This window comes from Triturus cristatus, chromosome 7 (genome assembly GCF_964204655.1).
Source record: "Triturus cristatus chromosome 7, aTriCri1.1, whole genome shotgun sequence".
Classification (NCBI taxonomy): Eukaryota; Metazoa; Chordata; class Amphibia; order Caudata; family Salamandridae; genus Triturus; species Triturus cristatus.
Genome location: NC_140590.1, coordinates 939,421,791 through 939,442,277, shown reverse-complemented (window position 1 = coordinate 939,442,277; position 20,487 = coordinate 939,421,791). Strand labels below are relative to the sequence as shown.

Below are 20,487 nucleotides of genomic sequence, written 5' to 3'. Positions count from 1 at the left end.
CGTCTTTTTGAAACCTTTTTGAAATGTCCAACTGCTGGACTGGAGAGCATCAGCCACCATGGCCCCCAGCTATGTGCTGGCTGGGGTAAGATGTCCCCTTAGATGCCCACTCTGTTCCCTGACACCTGGGCCACAGGTCAGAGTAACAGTCAATACATCCCTAAGCATGGTCTGTATCCCTACATCGATGCTAACCCGCAGGACTCCTCCTGTAACACGCTCGTAGCTGGTGATCAATACGGAGTTGGGTATGGCCAATTTCACGGGTGTGCAATACTATTATCAATTTAGGTTTTTCTGATCTCTACCCGCCTGCTCTCAACGTTTTAAATGTGTCTACTCACTTCCTAAAACCTATTTAAGAATATCTGCGAGCAAAATGTTTGTAAGCGTCATCTTCCAGGTCATTAACACTGGACCCATGACAGAATACCCCAAGGAATGTAGCCTATTCTTGCTTTATCTTGATGCACTTGATAGCCATCCATAGGTATTGAGAAAACACAACCCCTTAATCATTATCTAGATATTTTCCTATTGCTTATCACTGCACATGCAGATTTTTTTTAACTAAAATTCACGCAGAAATAAAAAACAATTCTTGTATTGGAAATGTCTTTATTGTCGTTTCTGCATATTGCTCGCTGTGCCTGAACTGAACAGAAGCCATATTCAGAATGAGTTCCAAAGCGAAAGAGAACTACATATTACAACTAAACGATGGGTGGGAGCGAGCAGCACAAGTGACTTGACCTATCACACTGCTCCAATTTTAACAAGATGATAACAAATTCGTAGAAGGCATGGAACTAGGAAAAAGTAAGTTACAACAATCTTCCACAATAATCAGAGCGAGAGACAGAAAGAGAGAGGAGCAGAGCAAACAACAGAGGGGGAGAGAGTGGGTGTCTCTGTGTAACCTTGAAGTTATTTTTCGCTGGCTTAAGATTTAAAAACACTCGCCACACGTAGATAGATCATTTGCCAGTTAAAAAATCTGGGTGTTATTTAGAGTTTGGTGGATGCAGGAAATCGGCAAAACGTTGTTTGCTGTTCTGTCCGCCCTATTCAGCATATATATGTGGGTATGTACAGCCAGATGGTTAATACCTCCCACAGGTTTGCTCACGTGTTTAAGTTGTAGACGTTTCGTAGGATAACTTTGCAGGAAGATGTTAATATTAATAGCAGGTAGTAAGTACACAGAGGAAAACGCTCAGAGGCCCACAGGTTGACTGAAAATGACGTGCTTCAAATACGATCACCAATCTCAATCCTTATAAACACTCCTAACCACAGGTTTCCAATGAAAGTCTGAGGCACAGCTGGGAATTCCTGGACAGTGAGTGTCCTGCAGCAAACCACGAGCATTACATTTTGTGATAGACGCTAGCAATTTACAATTATTCAAGTGAACCCACATAGTCCACCAGTTCCCTACTCGCTTAGGTTTGCCCTTTTCTCGTCTTCTCTCAGGCAGTTGCAGCATCCTTTGCCCACTCCCAAGACCTCTTGTTGACCAGTGTCCCTCAGAAGGAAAAAGCACAGCTCGGGGCAGTAGGGGCTTTTCCTTCCAATGAATTCCCTTTTCTTTCTTCACTGTCCTTTTTCTCTTCCTTTGTGTTCTGGACTTCTATATCTGGTAACTTGTTAAATAAAAATATCTTTGCCCTTTTCTTCATTAGCCTTCTCCTTGAACCCTATTGGAAAATACACTAAGGCCTTTCTATTCCTCTCTCCCTCTCTGGGATATGGTAATTATGCCTTTGTAAGCAGAAGGTTGCATAAGAATAATAAGAAAAGAAAAACAATGCATCCTTATGTAACCAGTACATATAAAAATAACCACTTTAGGGATCTTTCCTCTTTCACCAAAAGATCACTATTATCATCAATTTATTTTTTAACTTTCAGGGTTTTATTTTTCGCCATTCCTGGAGCCTCCTCTTCAATCGCTGTGCACTTTATATTTGCGCCCTTCTGTTTGTGGCTAATATACTGATCCAGCACCTCTCCTCCACTAAGTCACCCACACCCCAATTCCCTCACTCGCTATACTAGGCCAGGGTCACGGTGCAAACACCAGTCCTCCTCAGAAGGGCCGAGTGCTCCCGCCTAGCACAGGGACGCTCACTATTACAGCCCGTGATAAGACGATTTAACTGTTTTACGGCTTTCTACATCTTGGATTGTTTAACTTTTATGAGAAACCTTGGCATAACTCATATATACTTACAGGCTACTATACAGTAGATAACCAGACTATGGGCCAGCTCATTCTCAATACGGTGTTTTACTTATTCATTTTTTCTACCTTTAGTCAAGAAGTGCACTACTTCCTGTTCTTTCACACTACTTCCTGTTCTTTCACACTACTTTCTCGGACTAGTCCACAACCTCGTCAATTACTTGACTGATACTCTACGTTGCTGTAGCACGAAGAAGGTGCATATTGTTTTTTCAATATCTTTGCCACCTTTTTACTACTTAAATTTTTTTGAATTAAGATTTAATCATTTCATGATCAATATGTCTTACCAAGCATTTTATTATCTCTTATAGTTATGATGTTGTGATACTCAACAACACGGCAGCGTTACCATACCTGTCGAGTCATTACTATATTCTTGGGATTCATCATATTTCATATACTTAAGATCAGAACCATTTACATTTTGGGAGACCTTGCATGATCTCTAGTTCCGACTGTCTCTGGTCGTTCTTCTCTTGGTTTCTTCACATTTTCGATCGTTTCTCAATCAAGGAGCTCACTCAACTTTTGGGCCATCTGTTCTACATGCTGCCTTTAGGATTTCGGCTTTTACTCTTACTTTATCTGAGTTTCTAACACAAAGGTTCTTGTTTTTTCTGACTTATTCCTCTTTTTTTTAATTGGATTGTTACGATATCTGCATTTATTTCGCTATGTCACATTTTACACTATAATTAGCTGTTCACATCACCTTACAATCTTGGAACTTCTTTTTCCAATTTTGAGCACTTTTTTCTGGAATCGGTACTGGGCTGACAATAGGTATTTGACAGGCCAGATGTTGCGTAAGACATGTATTTATGCATACATTCTTCTTGACTATTATTACAGCCTTGAAAAAGTTACGGATGTAATGAAACACGTGTCTGCTGTTAAGTTTCCCTCTCACCAAGAATTGGACTGTTGTCGCCATAATGAAGAACAACTTATTGTTTAGTACTGATAAGCCATATATTGTTCATGATTTGAACGTTTTACCTTGAAAAATGTTTAGCCCATGCGCACAATGTGTCATATTCAAAACATTGTAAATGTAAAACACTGCAAATCAACAAAGAAATGTAACGTATTTCTTAAACCTAAAGACCAATCCAGTACAATCTAAGTATCTGTGTCTCCTCTGATTTGAGTATCCAAAATTTCTGGAGGACTTGCTTAGAATTGAATGAATAATGAAGCACTAAATGTTGGGAGTGCCGGGGTACAATTATTTGTAAAGTCATAGCACGACAATCTGTTAGATAATCGTGTACTAACACCCAATGTAGTGGGGTGCTCTGTTACCCTGAATGCACCAAGACTTGATATTTTTACCAGTTGAACTAGTTCTACATTGCCCACATTTATTTGCCTTTTTCACTGAGGTGCGACCTTTCCTCCCACCACTACCCACCGCTAATATTGTGTATGCTCACTCCAGGTTGGTAGCCTCTCCACTGAGCTGCTGGAATGTCCTCTTGTTCCAGTTTTGGTGCATCTCCTGACCTTCCCATTCTTTGGGGGCTGCTCCACATCCTTTCCTTTTGCACATAACCCCAGGAAAGGCTTCATTCAATAAGCTGTAGTCTTACTGCTTCGGTCTCTGAGTCCAAGATGTCTTCCAGGTCCTTGCAGGGTGGGTAATAAACTCTTCTTTATTAATTCTCCTCCGTCTTTCTCCTTCCTGTTCGTCCTACTTCTCTTCTTGTATCCCCTTCTGCCTGAGCATTATCTCATTTCCTGTCTCCCTCGCTTCTGGCTGATTTCTGTGGGGTTTTTTAGGAAGTTTGGCTCCATGTAGAAGGCAAGCGGGATACCCGGAGTCCCCAAAATCAGGTAAGTGGTCTGCCTCTCTCACAGAGAATTTCTGATAATACTTCTTCAGATCTACATCACTGATTACCTCACATTATGCCATACCGTCTTGTTGCATTATTTAACATCGCTTTATTTAACCACCATTACAGTCTGTAATAGTAACACCTGTTATTTACAGTACTTGGAAATGGCAGAATCATCCAATACTGAGCGCTTAATCAAAAAGCCGTTATTATTTTTATTATTATTATGTTTGCCTGGAATGCACATTTGTGCCAGACAACAGCACAGCAGGATGCGGCACTTAGCACATGATAACACACTCTAGAATAGAGTAAGGTTAACAAATGTTTATTAAAGAGGAGCTGAGACCACAAACTGTTAGCAGGCAACACTATACACTGCTACTTGCTCTACCCACAATATAAAAAGGAAACGTTTTTTCTTTCAAAATATATACATTGAAAGTATTTACAAAATGTGCATAATGGATGTTTTTGTTCCTTGTCAATATGGTTATGTTCATTCTCCAAAGGCATTTAGAATCAATGTGTCTCTACTGAATAAACCCTGTTATGCATAAGAGGCGATATAAACCAGAATTACCAGCTCAAATGTCTGCTTGGGGCTGTTCTACAGTTTCTGGGCTAAGCTTTCTGCTATTAGATTCTCCATACATTGTCATCCACTCATTCAGAATTCTTGAATTCCTCATGAAGTTGAAGATGATGGTGCTTCGAATATCCCACTATCCAGCCACAGGCCAGACCGCCCTGCCTCCCCCCACTTCAGCACCAGGATACCCTCCCAGGTGATAGCATGCGATACAAAAACTTATAACATAGCATATAACATCCAGGTGAGGTTGTGTTTCGAGTGCCCAACATATGCCTCTGTTTCTGTGCTTGTGTGTGGACTGTGAATGAGGAAGCGCGGGCAGATAATAAGCAGGCCCTCTGAGTACACCTGCCAAACGCCCTCCGCCACAAAGGATATTATTGTAGAAATCTCGTGCCACAAAGGAAACATTGGCAGATGTGGTGTTTCTGTAAGGTATATCCTGTCACATCATTTTTCAATCACTCGCAATGGAGATGTCAAGGCTAGCAACACAAATCAAACCATAATATGATATTTCAGACCTTAAATTGAATTCGCTTTGACTGAATCTGAACGTAAGAAGGTTTGAGCACTATAAAACAGCACTCTGGCGTCTATTTCCATGAAAAATAACAAACCAAAAACAACACATTTTTTTGATCCATTTTCCTTAACTTTCTCAAAGTATTTTCATGTGTCTGTGTTCCGTACACTTTTGGAAATAGTGTGGACATTGGGCTCTGATGTGCCCCTCTGCTTCGGCGCCGTAGGTCCGTGTGACAACACATAAACATCTGTTGGCATCCATAACTTGGATGTGTCAATGCCTTTGCATGCTTGATAAGTGGCAGAGAGAACAGCAACCTTCTCATCTCCATCACACAACAGTGGGAAGGCCAAGTGGCAGAAGCACATATCAACCTCACAATATGCTTTCATGAGTAGAAAGGCCATCTGGTTCACTGCTTCTGTCACAGTGGACAGAAACCTAATGTGCAAAAATACTGAGCATAAGAGGCAAAGGGAGCAACCCGAGACGGGCTTTCCTTGATGGTACCAGATCTCTGAACCATATTCCAGCTTCAGGAGAACCTGAACAAACCGATTTCCCACCACTGTTGCTGAAAATGCTAAGCCAATTTAATCTGGGGTAGTTAAAAAAGCCAGAAGCATGAACTAAGCTTTGGAATACAGGAGACAAGGCTCGAGCACATCAAGCAGAAGTGCCTGGTGTGATCCACCGGCGGCATTGTCCATCCGGTACCATTGACAGAACTGCTGATCAACGCGGCCAATCAAAACCGCTGACAACGGCCTGTGACATCAAGGAATAATCCTATTATGGATGGAATGACCACTCTTTGAGAGCAAATCTAGCTTTTAAGCAATGGAGCGCTGTGCAAAACAAGAATCAGGCATACCAGCAGAACCTGGATCTCTATCACTTACTAGCCAAAAACCAACCATCGACCCACAAGAAGAAATCCTGCCAGAAGAACTTTAAACAGTAAGAGAACTTGGGTAGATCCCTCGGTATTTAAGTCCCAGACTAGCTAATGCCCCCAGTGTATCCTTGGCAGCACAACTGCTCAGACACCATCTAACTCACCAAGAAGACACACCACCTCAATGTATACGTGTAACGGAAATAATGTGTTCTGAGGGACTAACTGAAGACATGGTTGGTTCTATTCAAAATTCGTTAAATAAGCAGTAATCAGATATACAGACAAGTTTCTAAGTGAAGTGATTTAGCATTGCTGCGGGTCTAAATTACTGTTCCCTTATGCACCACAGTAAAGCAAATTCTCGCTATTCAAATGGATCCCCACTTATCTCCAGGCTCACTGCACGATGACCTCTCGACACAGCACAGGAAAATGGCATACCTCATCTTTGACCATGGTGTGCCGTGTAATCCTCTCATCTACTGTAATCCTGATAGCATTTATCCAACAGGTACACCTATGATGTGCAATATTTATTAGCAAACACCTTTCCCCCAGTGTGCAAATATGAATGCACTACCTCAGAGCTGATGGCAAATTGCCCTTGTATGTAGATTTATGGTACTTCTATTGTGTAAATATAGCATAGCCTAAAGGCAGCAGAGTGCGGCACGGGGTCAGAGACTGGACATCAGTTTTATGGACTCCCCTGGGTGAAACAATAGGTCTTTGCAATTGTGGCTGTTGTACAAACACCTCTCTCCTTCTTCCACACATCACTCCTATTTACTGTAGAGTTCTTTGTGAAATATTCACAATTTGTTGCTAGGACAATCTTTGTAATTGCCTCCATACACCACATTGTTAATTTGTGGCCGAGGATGTCCAGCGTCCTATACAAAAATAATGCAAAGGACTCACACTGCCTGAACTCCACGTGAGAGCAGAAAACTGGTCCCAGAGACTACACCTCTGAAATGAGAAAACATCCTGTGCCATAAACTGAGATATATTCAATTTGAGAGGCAGTTAATGCTGCAAACACTGTATTTGTGAATCTCAGAATGTCGGAAATTACAGAATACGTGTAAACTGCTAATTACTCAACCCAAACATGATTAACACTGTGAACAAGGAGTCCCTGGAAGAGAATGCACGGTGCAAGAGATACTCTGTTTAATTAGAATTCACAGGTACGTGCATTACTACAGCACGCTGCCTGTGCTTGTAATGATGGGGTTTCACATCTTTTAATGACTTTGCAGAGAGAGAAGCAGGCTGAGTAATTAAAAAGTGTAACAGAAAAGGCCTTACCAGCCCGTCACAGTTACTTATGGCAACGGAGGCGTTGGGGAGGTCGGAGATGTCCCCCACATACAAGCAGTCCCCATGTATGGGCTCAGAGCGGCTCGCGTTGGCGTCCCCCTGCCACTCCACCCTGGCCCCTGGAGCCACCACTCGCGAGTTCGGTCTCAGTCTGAGGTGGAGCTCCCTTCCGAACACAGTGACGTTATAAAACAGCTCCTGATTGGGTGACTGGTGTGGGTCATTGTCAGCATCCCTTCTGAACCGACCTCCAGCGGATGTTCCGCCGCAGGTGGGGACGCCCCGGCCCTGCGCGTCCGTCATCCTCGGTGTCACCAGCTGGAACTCTTCCACCTTACCCAGGAGGGAGTCTGCAAAGAGAGAACAATGAGTGAGGGCCACCTCGGCCGGCATGACAGCAGCAGCGCAGGGGCCCGCGTGAGGGGGCACGGGGTCCGGGCACCTGCAGATCTGACAATACATGAATGCATTCCACTCGTTTGCCACCCCTCCAAAGCCGCCATGCTTTTCTCATTAGGAAGCCGGTGCCGACAGGGCTCTGGGAAGTCATTAGAGGCCTCTGGAAGGCCTAGCTGAACCCACTGCATCTGAGGCTGACATGATGGATTGGAAAGTCACTGAATCCATTACTGCGCACGGCTTCAAAATGTAAAACCAGCAGCTCTGCAGTCAATGCGCGATGGAGAGGGGAAGAGGGTGCGTGTTGACAACAGGCCCGAGACACTTAACAAACAGAAGCGACACCCGGCAGCATATTACATTATTCTCTTCAATTTAGCGCTCCGAGGCGGGGGCTTGGCTCACGGGCTGTACTTTAACGAGGTTTTTACATAGGACTGCACTGAGCGCGGTACCTCCCAGGGCTCTTCACAGACAGCATCGTAACTTCTGGAGCCGAGCCCAGGATACACGCAACAAGTACTTCAATTATAGAATTATTGCATGTTTTCTACAAACAACCGGTATTAATTAGTGGAGCCGACCCTCATAATTAATTACCGACTGTTTTTTTTCTGTCCCTACATCATTTGACTTGTTGGTAGGTGCATTCACTTTTGTCAAAATAGGAATAGTTGTATTGAAGTACTCATAAATGTCATTTTTTTCATTTCTGTTACTAACTGCAGATTAAATATATACACATATCATTTGAGATAATCTTGTAAAAAACGTGCAAAAATTATCTATTTGAAGACAAACTAGGATTTATCATGTTTAAAAGGGAACACGAACTTTCTCTATAAATGACTGAAGGTAGTCAACAGTTGTTAGTTGGTGGTGCAATTCTTATACTGATAACACAAAACGTAAATTTTGACATCACAATATGTGTCATTTCGCATGATTTTAGTCATATTTTACATTCTATCCTAATATTTCTTCTCTGTAAGTCTTGATAAAGCTGGATTTAGGCGAAACACCTGCTGGCAGGGAAGACTTTATCAGTAGGATGTAAAGATTATACACCTACAACACAATGGGTCAAGCACTTTTGCAACTTCTAATTTGCTTTGTCATATGTATGCAAATATTCGATAATAAATTGTGTTGTTGCAGAAATAACAGAGTGTATGTCTATCACCTCGCAAACTGCAGTTTTAGCTTGTTTTGTGTATATAATTTCCCTAGAGGGTAATTCGGATGTCTTAGCGGGTGTAAGTGCCGGGCACCATACGGGTTTATCAGTTTCAGATTGTTATTTGAGAAGTATTTATTAAAGGTGGGAGTTTTTAAACATGAACTGAGAAACATTCCTATCCCGCCCTGATGATAATGCTATTAGAGACCTAAGAGTCAAGTCCAGGGTCATGTGTACCCTATGTGTGACCTAGAGTCTTATTATAAATGAAACAACAATATTCCCTACTAAACACAAGAGGTTTTGTACAGCGCACTTCCTGAACTCACATATTGGAAAGTGGTCTTGTATGCGATAATAAAAAAGGAGGCTCCCTAAAATAAAGTTTGGCCATGGATCACAAAGTTTGTTCAAACAGAGAAGCAAGGATTGATCACAGATTTCCTGATTTTCACACTCTGGGATTCAGCGGCTACATAGGTATCTCTTTCTGACATCAAAGCTAAATGCTTTCTCTTAATTCTTTAGGCGAACTTTGCAGCAGGACATAAGAGGGCTTCACGACAAAGGGTATGTGACACATTTCTTTTTGTCACCTAAAGATTTGCCAGGATGCAAACCTGGGTCCCCACGTTTCGTTGTTGCCAGCTGTAGCAGTTGGCCATATTGCCTCCAGTGAAAGCTCGTCTCATTTTGTTCTTGAGTTTCCAATAAGACCTCATGTTGAGCCAGAGCCAAACATCTGGCTCGAGCCTGGCTCCCGCTTTCAGTGCTCATCCACCTCTAGGTAGGAGTACCACACGGGTGGTGATCTCACAGCCAGGTGATACACTGGCCAAATGGCCAGATTTACCACTGACATGGTGAGAGAATGAAACATTTCTGTAATCTATCTCTGCTGAAGTGTTACTGTTACTACTTGGCAGTCATAAACTCCACCGTCTCCTCCCAATCCCATTCATGAGACCGGTATTTATATAAAAATTAGTACTCCCAGGTTTATAGTATTCTTTATATTTTATTCTATCAGGATCCATATTTATTTTTTGCTAATTGCATATATGTTTGTCCATATTTATTTTATGTGCGACTTAAGCTGTAACTCAAGTTTCCCCATCTATTTACCCAATAAATGTAACCTTATATGTGGATGCCTGGTGGGTTTATGTGCTTTACATAGAGACTGCCACATGTGACACCTTCATACACTCACAATGAAAATATAAGCGGTGCAGTACAAGCACATGCAACTCTTTTAGCATTCATTTGAAAATGTACCCTTTTTATTTTTACTTCACTACTTGTTCATCTGAAAACTAAAGGCCTGGGAGTCGTGGCTGGCAGCAAGGACAATCAGAAGACCCCTTTTCCGTTTTTAATATGATTAAAGAGAAATATATACTCGGCAATAGATGGGTTTCTCTCCGTATTTATCCGTAAAATTATTGAAAACATTGAAAGGAAAGCCTTAATCACAATATGGACCCCAGATTGCTAAATATAAAGTAGTAGACAGGCAGGCCGTGAGGAGCAGAACGATAGGATAGAGCTGGGTGAGCGAATGAAAGTTCGAGCCAGGCTTGAGACTGATGCCAGGCTCGGAGTCAGCTCGAGGTCCTCTTGGACCCTTGAGCCCAAAGCGAATCGAGCTTACATGGGGCTTCTGTCTACCACATACCTGCCAACTTGAAGAACAATGTCACCATGTGACGAAGGGGCGGGGCCTTGAAGGGGGCGGGGCCTGAAAGGGCGGGGCCTGAAGGGGCGGGGCTTGTAGATGAGAAGTACCTAGGAGGCACTTTTGAACCCTACCCACCCCAAAATCCCTCCCCCCCCCAAAAAAAACTTGCTGAGGCTTGTGCCAATGTCCTGGGGTGTTTTCACACCCTTTAATGAATGTCAAGATTTTAAAGCTGTCAAAAACGAACTAGAATACCACTATTTACTGTGGTTTTCAGCTCGTTTTCCCTGCCACCGTGTGATATCGGCTCCTCGCCAGGAGGCCATGTGATGGGAGCTGTTATCTCAGCTTGTTTTCCCTGCCACCGTGTGATATCGGCTCCTCGCCAGGAGGCCATGTGATGGGAGCCGATATCTCAGCTTGTTTTCCCTGCCACCGTGTGATATCGGCTCCTCGCCAGGAGGCCATGTGATGGGAGCCGATATCTCAGCTGGTTTTCCCTGCCACCGTGTGATATCGGCTCCTCACCAGGAGGCCATGTGATGGGAGCTGATATCATGCATCACACGGGGGCACCCTGTGAGTCGGCAGGTATGCTACCGCCTATACACTCATGTGCCAAGAAATCTATGCAGATCAGTAGCCTTTTACGTAATACTATCAAGATATAGAGATACTTTTTTAGTTGCTGAACTGTACAATGTGAATTTGGAACTCTTCCTGCTTCACAAAATTGTGTCATCCTTGACAAATATTTACTATTTCCAAACTTCCTTTCTTTAAAAAAAAAAAATTGTGATGTACGAGAACACCTCCAAATATAAGCTTAGGATTAATGCAGTACGAAAATGTATTGTATTTGATTTAATAGATTATCATGTTCCTTTTAGGAATCCAGGCCTCATGTTAAGGTGTACACATGATAGGTGGCTTGCCCCTTAGTTCACCAATGGCACTGCTGCCAAGACACGGATATGGGGCAGGAATGTTTACAACTATCACTTTAAATAAATGCCTCTCAATGCAGTGATCTAATCAGATGTACTAAGATGCAAAGCCTCTGCGTGTTAAAGGAATACACTTTTTCGAAATTTGAAGAAACTTTATGGTATTTTTACATGTGGTATGTTGTATGATTTGCACTGCAAATATTTTTAGGACTCGCCTCTAAAGCCCAGTCAGACCGTTGGCTCGGCTATCCCTGTTAATTATTTATTGGCTCGCCCACCTCCACTATGTGAGCAAGCGAGAGCTGAAGAAGTAAAAAAAAGTGAGAGAAAGCCAGAAAGAGACGTTGAACCGGGAGTGGATGAGAATGTGGGCGAATGTACCCTAGAAAAACAGGCGGAGAGTGAGACGCATACAGAAAAGAGATAGGGCGACAGGAAGAGAAGTGCAGCACAGATAAGAGAGAAAAGAAAGGCATGCGGAGCTTGAAAGGGGGCAGCGACAGCCTGCGAGGTAGAGATGCAGAGACATGTGGAGACAGCGACAGTGTCACAGAGACTGTGTGCGGCAGAGCGCGAAGGGGTGGGTGGATGGATGGATGGATGGGTGGATGGAGAGGCAGAGGCCGTGATTTCCTGTGTGCTTCTCCTCCACTTCCAAAGGCTCTGGACTCCAGAAGGCTCCTGCAACAAGAGCGTCTGGAGTGTGAGCGCGGTGTCCCTAGAATGCGGCCTCTCTTCGCATTATCCACGGGGTTAAAACAAAGCCTCTCTCCACCTCCCCATCTCGCCAAAATATGATTAAAACCAGCTCTTCTCTGCTGCGCGTCTGTGCTCCGGCTCTGATCTGCAGGCTGTTGGAATGTGTTCGCGGCGCCCCTCCCGAGCCCCCCAACTCCAGCACATATATCACGAGGAAGGGCAGAATGTGCCGGGTTCAGAAGCGCTGCGGAGGAGCTAAGGAGATAAAAGAGCAACAGGTGGCGGAGCGGTCCCTGGACCTGCTGGAGAGGAGTCTGCGGGCACGGGACAGGCAGAGCTAGGACACCAGTGTCCGCCCGACCGAGGAGCGCCCTTCCCTCCGCTGAACTTGTCACCTCCGAGAGCTCTGCGTGGGGCTGCAGAGACTGAACTCGGATGGCTGGAGGCCACATACGAGCTGTGCGGGTGTGCATGGCTCGGGAACACACCTGGAGCCAGTATCCACATCTGTCCTGCACACTGCGGGGGTGGGGCTCATCGCACCGGGGTGAAGCGGAGGAGCGCGCAGCCGGCAGGCTGACCTCCGGGGGAGGGCGGACACGCTGCAAGTTCAAGGGGGGTGAGCAGAAGGACCGCACGAGAGCAGCAGCTGGGTGTAGGAGATGGGACACGCAGTGTAAACAGGGACGGAGGAGGGAGCGGAAACTGTGTGAGGGAGATGCCAAACAGTACAACACCAGTGGCGATCAGTGTGAGGGGAGGAGTGCACCCTGTTCAGTTGACATGTAGTAAAATGCAGCCATAATTCGAGGCCAATGGGACCTGGCACCACTGTACCTGCTACACTGTTGATTGATACATCTCCGAGGTGGTACAGAGAACACCATCAAGGAATAGCAGCGCGATGTGGCAGGGCATGGGGAGCCCCAAGAGCGGGCTGCGCGAGAGCGGGAGGACTGACGGACAGGACACCATCAGAGGCAGGCAGAGTGAACTGAAAGGATAAGGCTGAGGAACCATGAATGGGTAGAGTGTGGGTGAGGGACTGACACACAGGACAGCAGCAAGAGCAGGTGGTGTGAAGGGCGGTGACAGTATGAGACTTACGACCATAAGCCCATCAGGGACAGGCACTGAGGTTCTGCCAAAACCAGACAGTATGGAGTGGTGGTAGCAGGGGTGGCCAGGAAAACAGGTCATCAGCAGGGGTAGGCTGTGAAGGGGGTGGGGGGGCTGAGGTGCCATCTCATAGTGATAAGGGAGGGGAGCGCACCTTGAATTACGTAGAGAAAAAAGTGAAAGGGTTGAACCACCAGGAGTAGGCTATTAACACAGGACGTTCGGTGACTGAGATACCACGAACAGCAGGCTACTAATAAGCAAAGGACTGAGATGCCACCAGGCGTATGCTAGTGTCTGAGAAGATCTGTGACTGAGGTACCACCGGGAGCATATACAATAGAGAAATTGATGTTATTGATGGGCCACTGAGAGCAGGCAGTGGGTGAGGTGGGAGCAGGCAGGGAGAAGAGGATGGTCTTGGGGTGAGATACCATGAAGAGCATGCGGTATGAGAGGTAGTTCCCAGTAAGAAAGAAACAGGAGGTATGAGATGGAAGGGCAGGGGCGGATATCATGAACAGCAGGATCTGATAAAAATGGTGATAGGATTGACAAGAAATATCAAGAACAGGTACTGAGAGGGAAACATCTGGGAGCCATATACCATGAATAACATGAAATATGAAGACGGAGGTCTGAGGATGGGGTGCGATCAGGGCTAGGTAATGTAAGAGAGAAATATGATCTAAAGAATGCACCACCTGAGACTGACAAACTAACAGACGGGGGTAGTAATGGCATGTTACTGGCATAGGTAAGGCGCACAATCCGCCGTTGGTATGGTGTCGCGACGCTGTCAGTGGTACTCGGCGAGTTTCCAGTCGGTCCCGAGCCTTCAAACTGCAGACAGTCGTCTGAATCAACTTGTGAAGGTGCGATTTCAGTAGTGTGAATAGAAATGCGGTGTGGAGTAGAAGCCGAACTTCCAAAACCGCCCCGTTGCAAACCGTCCCTCTGCTACTTGTTAACACTTCAGCAGTTGCTGTCAGAATGAGATACAATGAGCATACAGTACGGCGAGGTATAGGTCTGTGTAAAATAACCATCAACTGCAGGCAGTGTGAAGAGGACAGTGCCTTGACGGGCAGACATCACTCACCTCTGTCGCTGGAGATGAAGAGGGCATGCTGCATGTGCAATATGAGCGCCCAGCATAGTATGCTGGGCGCCCCTGCCGTGGGAGCCATGGCCGTGCCGGGCTGTGGCGCCAGGAGCCGGCAGGGGCAGCACTTTGGGATGCAGTCTTGAAGTTCTCCGCTGCCCACGCGCCGCCGAGCGAGCCGCCTGCAGAAAGCACCACGACTACTGCTCCGCTAGACAACTCCAGCTGCACTGCCCGGCCAGCGCGCGCGACCCTGTAATCTGCGCGGCCATTGGCGCTCGCGGCGCGCGCCCGTCCCGCAAGAGAAAGGCGCCCAGCCATTGGTCGGCGCCGCGCTGCCCCGCCTGCCGCGGTCTCCGCTCTCCTGTCACTTCCAGCTGATGTGTCTAGTGCTGGGACCCGGCGAGGCCCGGGACAGTCATTTACTCTCTTGCAGTAGCTAATTAAGGCAACGTTTTCGAGACAGTTTGTGGCTTTTCTTCAAGGTTATAGCCGACTGGTTCTTATTGTCTTAACTGCGGTGTCTGGAGAGGCCCTAAAACTTTAAACCGTTTACTAAAATATATGTTTTTTTTCCTAACTCATGTGTGCCGAAGTGCTTGCGTGCTGACAGATGTTTCTAGTTAGGACCATCATGTCTGTTCTCAAGTTGAACCGAACTTATAATTAGATATCTATGTGCGCAGCCAAAGACGTTTTATGCACTCGTCGAAGTAAGTCGTGCAAGCTGGAAAAGCACAAGTCGAACCACTTCAAACTCTAGGAGCTATTAAAGCAGAGCCATCATGACTTCATGACTTCAAATTCTGGGAGATAAACAGTTTTTCTTCTAAAGACTTAACACGCTGGGGCCTGTGTACAGCCAATCCTCACCCATGAACATCAAACTCTAGGAGTTATACAGTCACCTCTGTCTCATCTTCAAACTCTGGAAGCTATACAAGACCTCCTTTCCCGCGTTCATAGTCTAGGATCTATACAAACACCCCTCTCCACACTTTAAACTGCAGGAACTGTGCAAGCGCCTCTCTCCCCCTTCCATATCCAATTACCCACTACCCTCCCCGACATCAAACTCTAGGAGCTAAACAAGGCCTCATTTCCTGTATTCAAAATCTAGGAGCTATACGAGCATGTATCTCCAAACTTTAAATTCCATGAGCTACACAAGCGCCCCAATCCCGACTCCAAACCACAGGAACTATACAACTATCCCTCTCCCGACTTTAAACTCCAAGAGCTATCAAAGCACCCAGTTCCGAAATGTACACTGTAGGGGCTATGTGTAAGCACCCCGCATCCAAATATCTTAAGCAGTAGCGTATCTCGTGTGTCATGGGCACTAGTGCAAGAAATAAAATGACCGCTTGAAGGGCTTTTAAGTGGGTCGGGTCTCGCCGGGTCTGAGCATCGGCAGTTTTTTTAAAGGAGGCCTCGAAACGAGTCCTATCGGGCTCAGTTTTGTGCCCTGGCAAAGGTGGTTCGGTTTTTTTCTGGACTGAAGTGACAACAGTCATATCGATGTACACTGCTCACTTCTCACTAGTGGAGATTGGAGAAGTTAAAGGCGTCATGCCAGGGGAGGGGAAGGGAAATCCTTTAAAGAGAGTCATTTTCTCTCTGGATTCCCCTTCTCTTTTTGAAAACTCAGGAGTCGCAACATTGTCGTGGTGTCACAGGGCTTTAAGTGGAAGCTTTTTCGATCTTATATACAACGAGCCATAGTTGCTGCTTATTTTCCTTATACAAATAACAACCATTGACAAAGGCAATAGTCATGACTTGTTGTAGGTATGATGTTACTCGTGTGAAATATCTGGATGCAATGACAGTAACAGGAAAATACAAATCGGGCGACAGGCTATGCTAAGAACAGATATTTAGCCTACGTGTTTTAAAGCCATGCCCTTAATTACATTGGCCACGCCCCTTTGAGAGACCCCCCCCCCCCCCAGTTTTTTCATCCCACTTAAAGCCCTGACCCCTTGGCTGCTGCTTGAATTATAAAATACAACAATAAGTAGGCTTCAGTGGGCCCCTCGGGGCCGCGGTGCCACTGCACCTGCTTCACCAATGAAAGTGTGCCATCGGAAACATTGCCTCTTGCAAACAAAAACACGGCGCAGTGCTCTATGGGCGTATGAACACCAGAACTCACTCTCAGCAAATACAAACACATTTATACACAGAGTGCAGAGGCAAAGGCACATCTGTCTAGCGCGCGGGCTTGCAACATCTTCACCACCTGTGTCTGCAAGCCTCTTTCCTGGCCAGGTTTAGTCTTTCATCCTCCAGTACTTCATGGATACTCGGCGAGACCTTCCTTTATAGTAAACGTGTCTTACTAAGCTGCCAGGGGCCCGCCCTAGTCAGCATCGTTCCAAGCGGTGCACGAGCCCCGCATCCCATTTCTCCCTCCCCACCGCCCCCTCAACTGAGGCAGCTGGAGTTTGGAGCTGTCTGGATTGGGTACAATTTAAATGCCGCCAGTAACACTTGTTTTAGTGGAGCCGGAACACCCCATGAAGCCAAGAATGGGTATTGTGTGACCCCTGGTCTGCCCTTTCGTTCAGGCAAACTCAAAACAGCGCATTCCTTTCCATCTTCCGGCACGCTCTCTTTAAGGGGAGATTTCGATGCCACCTCTGAATGGGTCTTTCTTGTTTTGAAAGTAGGAAGGGATCCAGAGTGCATCCAGACCTTCGAGCAGAGCTCATGATTGTCTTTTGAAACGCACCTCTCTGCTGTGGCAACTCTTGCTGTCCACGAACACTGGGGCAGGCAGCGCCCTCGTCTACTGGCGTGCTATTGTGGAGTTGGGACGGGGGCTGGTGCAACAATTCCGTTAACGTTACCAAACGGCATTGTGCTTCATATACCGACCTCGGAAGGATGGAAGTAAAAGTCGGCCTTGCCGGGATTCACCGCTTGGCGTGCAGACCACAGCAGATGTCAGTGGCGAGCATTTTTCCCCGTCGCGAAGCTTTCAGGCACTCACGGTCTGACATTTCTCAGGTTGGCGCAGAGTAAGGCCCGAGGAGACTCTTGGCGACCTCCCTGAGTGGGCCATCATGTGTGTCAGGTACTGAATATCTACACTTCTTTAGTTTCAAAGAGAGCGCAATACTTTTCAAATCACCTACATCTGAAGTGCAAAGCGGATACAAGGCCTCACGTGACAAAGGCTACAACTACCAAAATTGTTAGTACTATGAATATTAATATGAGTATTCATCATTGGAATAACATCGGCAGTGTTGTCTTGCATTGCCTTCATGTGTGAGTTGCTGATGTGGTCAGCATGATTCCAAGCGCCGAGGTGTTGCTATTAAGCGCAACGGGTGCTGAGACCAAGAGGTGCGAAGGAGCAACTTGTCATCCAATTACGACTGCATTTTACTCAGTGTCGGGTTGGCTTATGGGGCAATCAGACAGTACTCGACCGTCTGGTCTGAAAGGTCATTGTCTGCCATACATTGCAAAACACCTATACAGCATCTCTTTAAAAGTCAAAAACTTCCCCAATTTGCAAGCATGGACCACTTGTTAGTAATCTAATTTACTAATGGGGGCCACTTTTATTTTGGTGCCCGGCCTATTTTTTGTCTCAGTCTTAAAATGATTTTACTACGCCATTATTGATGGGTAGACCCCTTTTCCTGCTGGCGTTAGGGCCAGGGCTGGGAAGGCCTTATATTCCACCAGGCATTTCCCCGGTGCACTGGAGTCCTTGGAGGGCCATTTTTAAAGACCACGGCCACTGCTGGTGCTTATTACACTTTCCCGAGCTCCCTGAGGTTAATTGCAAAAAGCGAAGGGCAGCTTCAATATAGGGAGAAAGAGATGGAGGGATGGGGAAGGTACAGGGTTGGATTGGGATTAAAAATCGGACCGGGCACGCACAAAAATGTGGCCCACATTTGCATATTGCCTTTCCGCAAAACACTGCATAAATTAATGGGCCGGCCCAGCGAGAGAAACGGAGTGACACCTCTGCCTGTTGATAAAAGGGAGGTAATGGATGCCCATCTGCCTCAAGAAAGGGCGTTCGGGCACCCACTTGGCCGCTGGAGGCATCCGAACAACACAGACACTGCCCAAATCGCCCCCCCAGGCTGTTAAAAAAAGCAGCCCACATCTGGAACTCGGATACCAGCCCCTCGGCCATTGCCCAAATGTGCCCGCCATTCCAATCCGACCATGGGAAGGTATAGAGAGAGTGATCAGGGATGAGAGAATGGGAGAGAGAGATATTGCGCAATAAGATAAAGGAAGCAGGGCTGGCTTAAGAATTCTTGCCAGGGCTGCACTAAATTCCCTAGTGTGGCCCTAACGAGGGCCCATGACGCCCTTGCAATGCCTCTCCCTGGGAGTGACACTGCTTTAATGGCAGTAGACACATCAGTGCTCAGGACATGAATACCTTTGTCCCTGTTTAAAAGAAGCTGCTCTTGACCAGAACAAAAATTACTCCACTTTTATGAGTCAGTAAAAAAAATTCATGCTGTTTGGAGAAAATATCGATTTAAAAATATCAGGAGGCAAAAATATTGGAAAATAAGTATCATAATACAGAAACATAGTGATGCACAAATATCGTTGGCAAGAATATCATTTTATGAGGTAAACAATATTGTTTTAAATAATATGGATGTTGTTAGTATCATTTTCAATATTATAGTAGTTAAAAACATAATTTTTAAATTATTTGAATGTGTTTTAATTGACATCAATTTTATTTGTTATTACTGTTCATATAAAGATTGTTTTTTTAAATAGAAATTGTAATTTTAAGTGATTTCAACTTTTTTTTTTATAGTAATGTATAGTGTGGTAGCAGGTGTTGGGTGTATAGGGGTATAGGGTGAGTAATTAATTAGGAGATAATGAAATAATTAATTATTAATTGCTAAATAATTATTTAATTGATCTAAATTATGTAATATATGGAATCCTTATTTACATTACTTATAGAAGAAGAATCTTTATTGTTGATTGATAAAAATCATTACAATCAAGGAGTAAAAAAATGCATTATTTGTACATAAAAAATAAAATTATGTAAACATAGTCAAATAATAGTGTTTTCTTACAATGACAAAAGCACAACGATACATTGCTATTTCCTGCCAGCAATGGTTTGCAAGTGTGCCTGGGTCACAGTAAAAGAAAGAGTATAACAATTTAAAAAATGCAGATTGCCGTTCGTGCTTCTGGAACTCTGTCAGTAACTCTGTGTTTGCCCTGGGTGTGAGGGACTGCGAGGTTCTGCAGCGGTGAAACCAGCTACAGCTGCGGCCTCTTCCCGGACACTCCCCTTTGCCTGCCTTCAAAAGACGACTCACGGCCCCCGCTTCGCGGGAGCCGTTCGTGCTTCTGGAACTCTGTCAGTAACTCTGTGTTTGCCCTGGGTGTGAGGGACTGCGAGGCTCTGCAGCGGTCAAACCAGCTACAGCTGCGGCCTCTTCCCGGACACTCCCCTTTTTGTTTCTTGCTACCTATAAACACTGAGTGCAGTGACGCGACGGGGGTCGCGCGCCGGGCGAAGCCCGGGCCAAGGGCGGGCCCGTTTTAGCCCGTTACAGACCGAGTAAGACCGGACCGGGCCCCCCCTCCAACGTCCTCTATTGTTAGGTGGTGCATACTATACTTTGCTGTTGTCTAGTATTAATCGGTTGTTTAATTATTTGTTATTAACAATGGCGACTACACGAGGGAGTAGGAACAAGGTGACCATGGATGCTACCAGTATTACTGGCCCACTAGATAATTTCATTGTAAGAGCCAATTCAGTTATTGATCAAGGGATTGCTCTCATGGAACGAAGAGTGTCACAAGATTTGTTATTAGCAAAGCGTTCATCTATGGGCCATTTTGCAACAGCTAAAACTCCCGACCAACAAAGTAACAA

At 45.4% G+C, this 20,487-nt stretch overlaps 1 protein-coding gene across 1 annotated transcript in view; it reads right to left on the bottom strand.

Annotated features, from left to right (window-relative positions):
• LOC146810884 (A disintegrin and metalloproteinase with thrombospondin motifs 2-like) overlaps positions 1–14,812 on the bottom strand; it is a 1,551,661-nt gene extending 1,536,849 nt beyond the window's left edge. Inside the window, exons 1-2 of the mRNA XM_085617927.1 lie at positions 14,574–14,812; positions 7,432–7,793 (exon numbers count right to left, since the gene is read on the bottom strand). Of these exons, the coding sequence (XP_085474053.1) occupies positions 7,432–7,793; positions 14,574–14,661 (450 nt within the window). The 5' untranslated portion in view covers positions 14,662–14,812. The remainder of the gene's footprint in view (positions 1–7,431; positions 7,794–14,573) is intronic.
• Between the last annotated feature and the right edge of the window lie 5,675 nt (positions 14,813–20,487).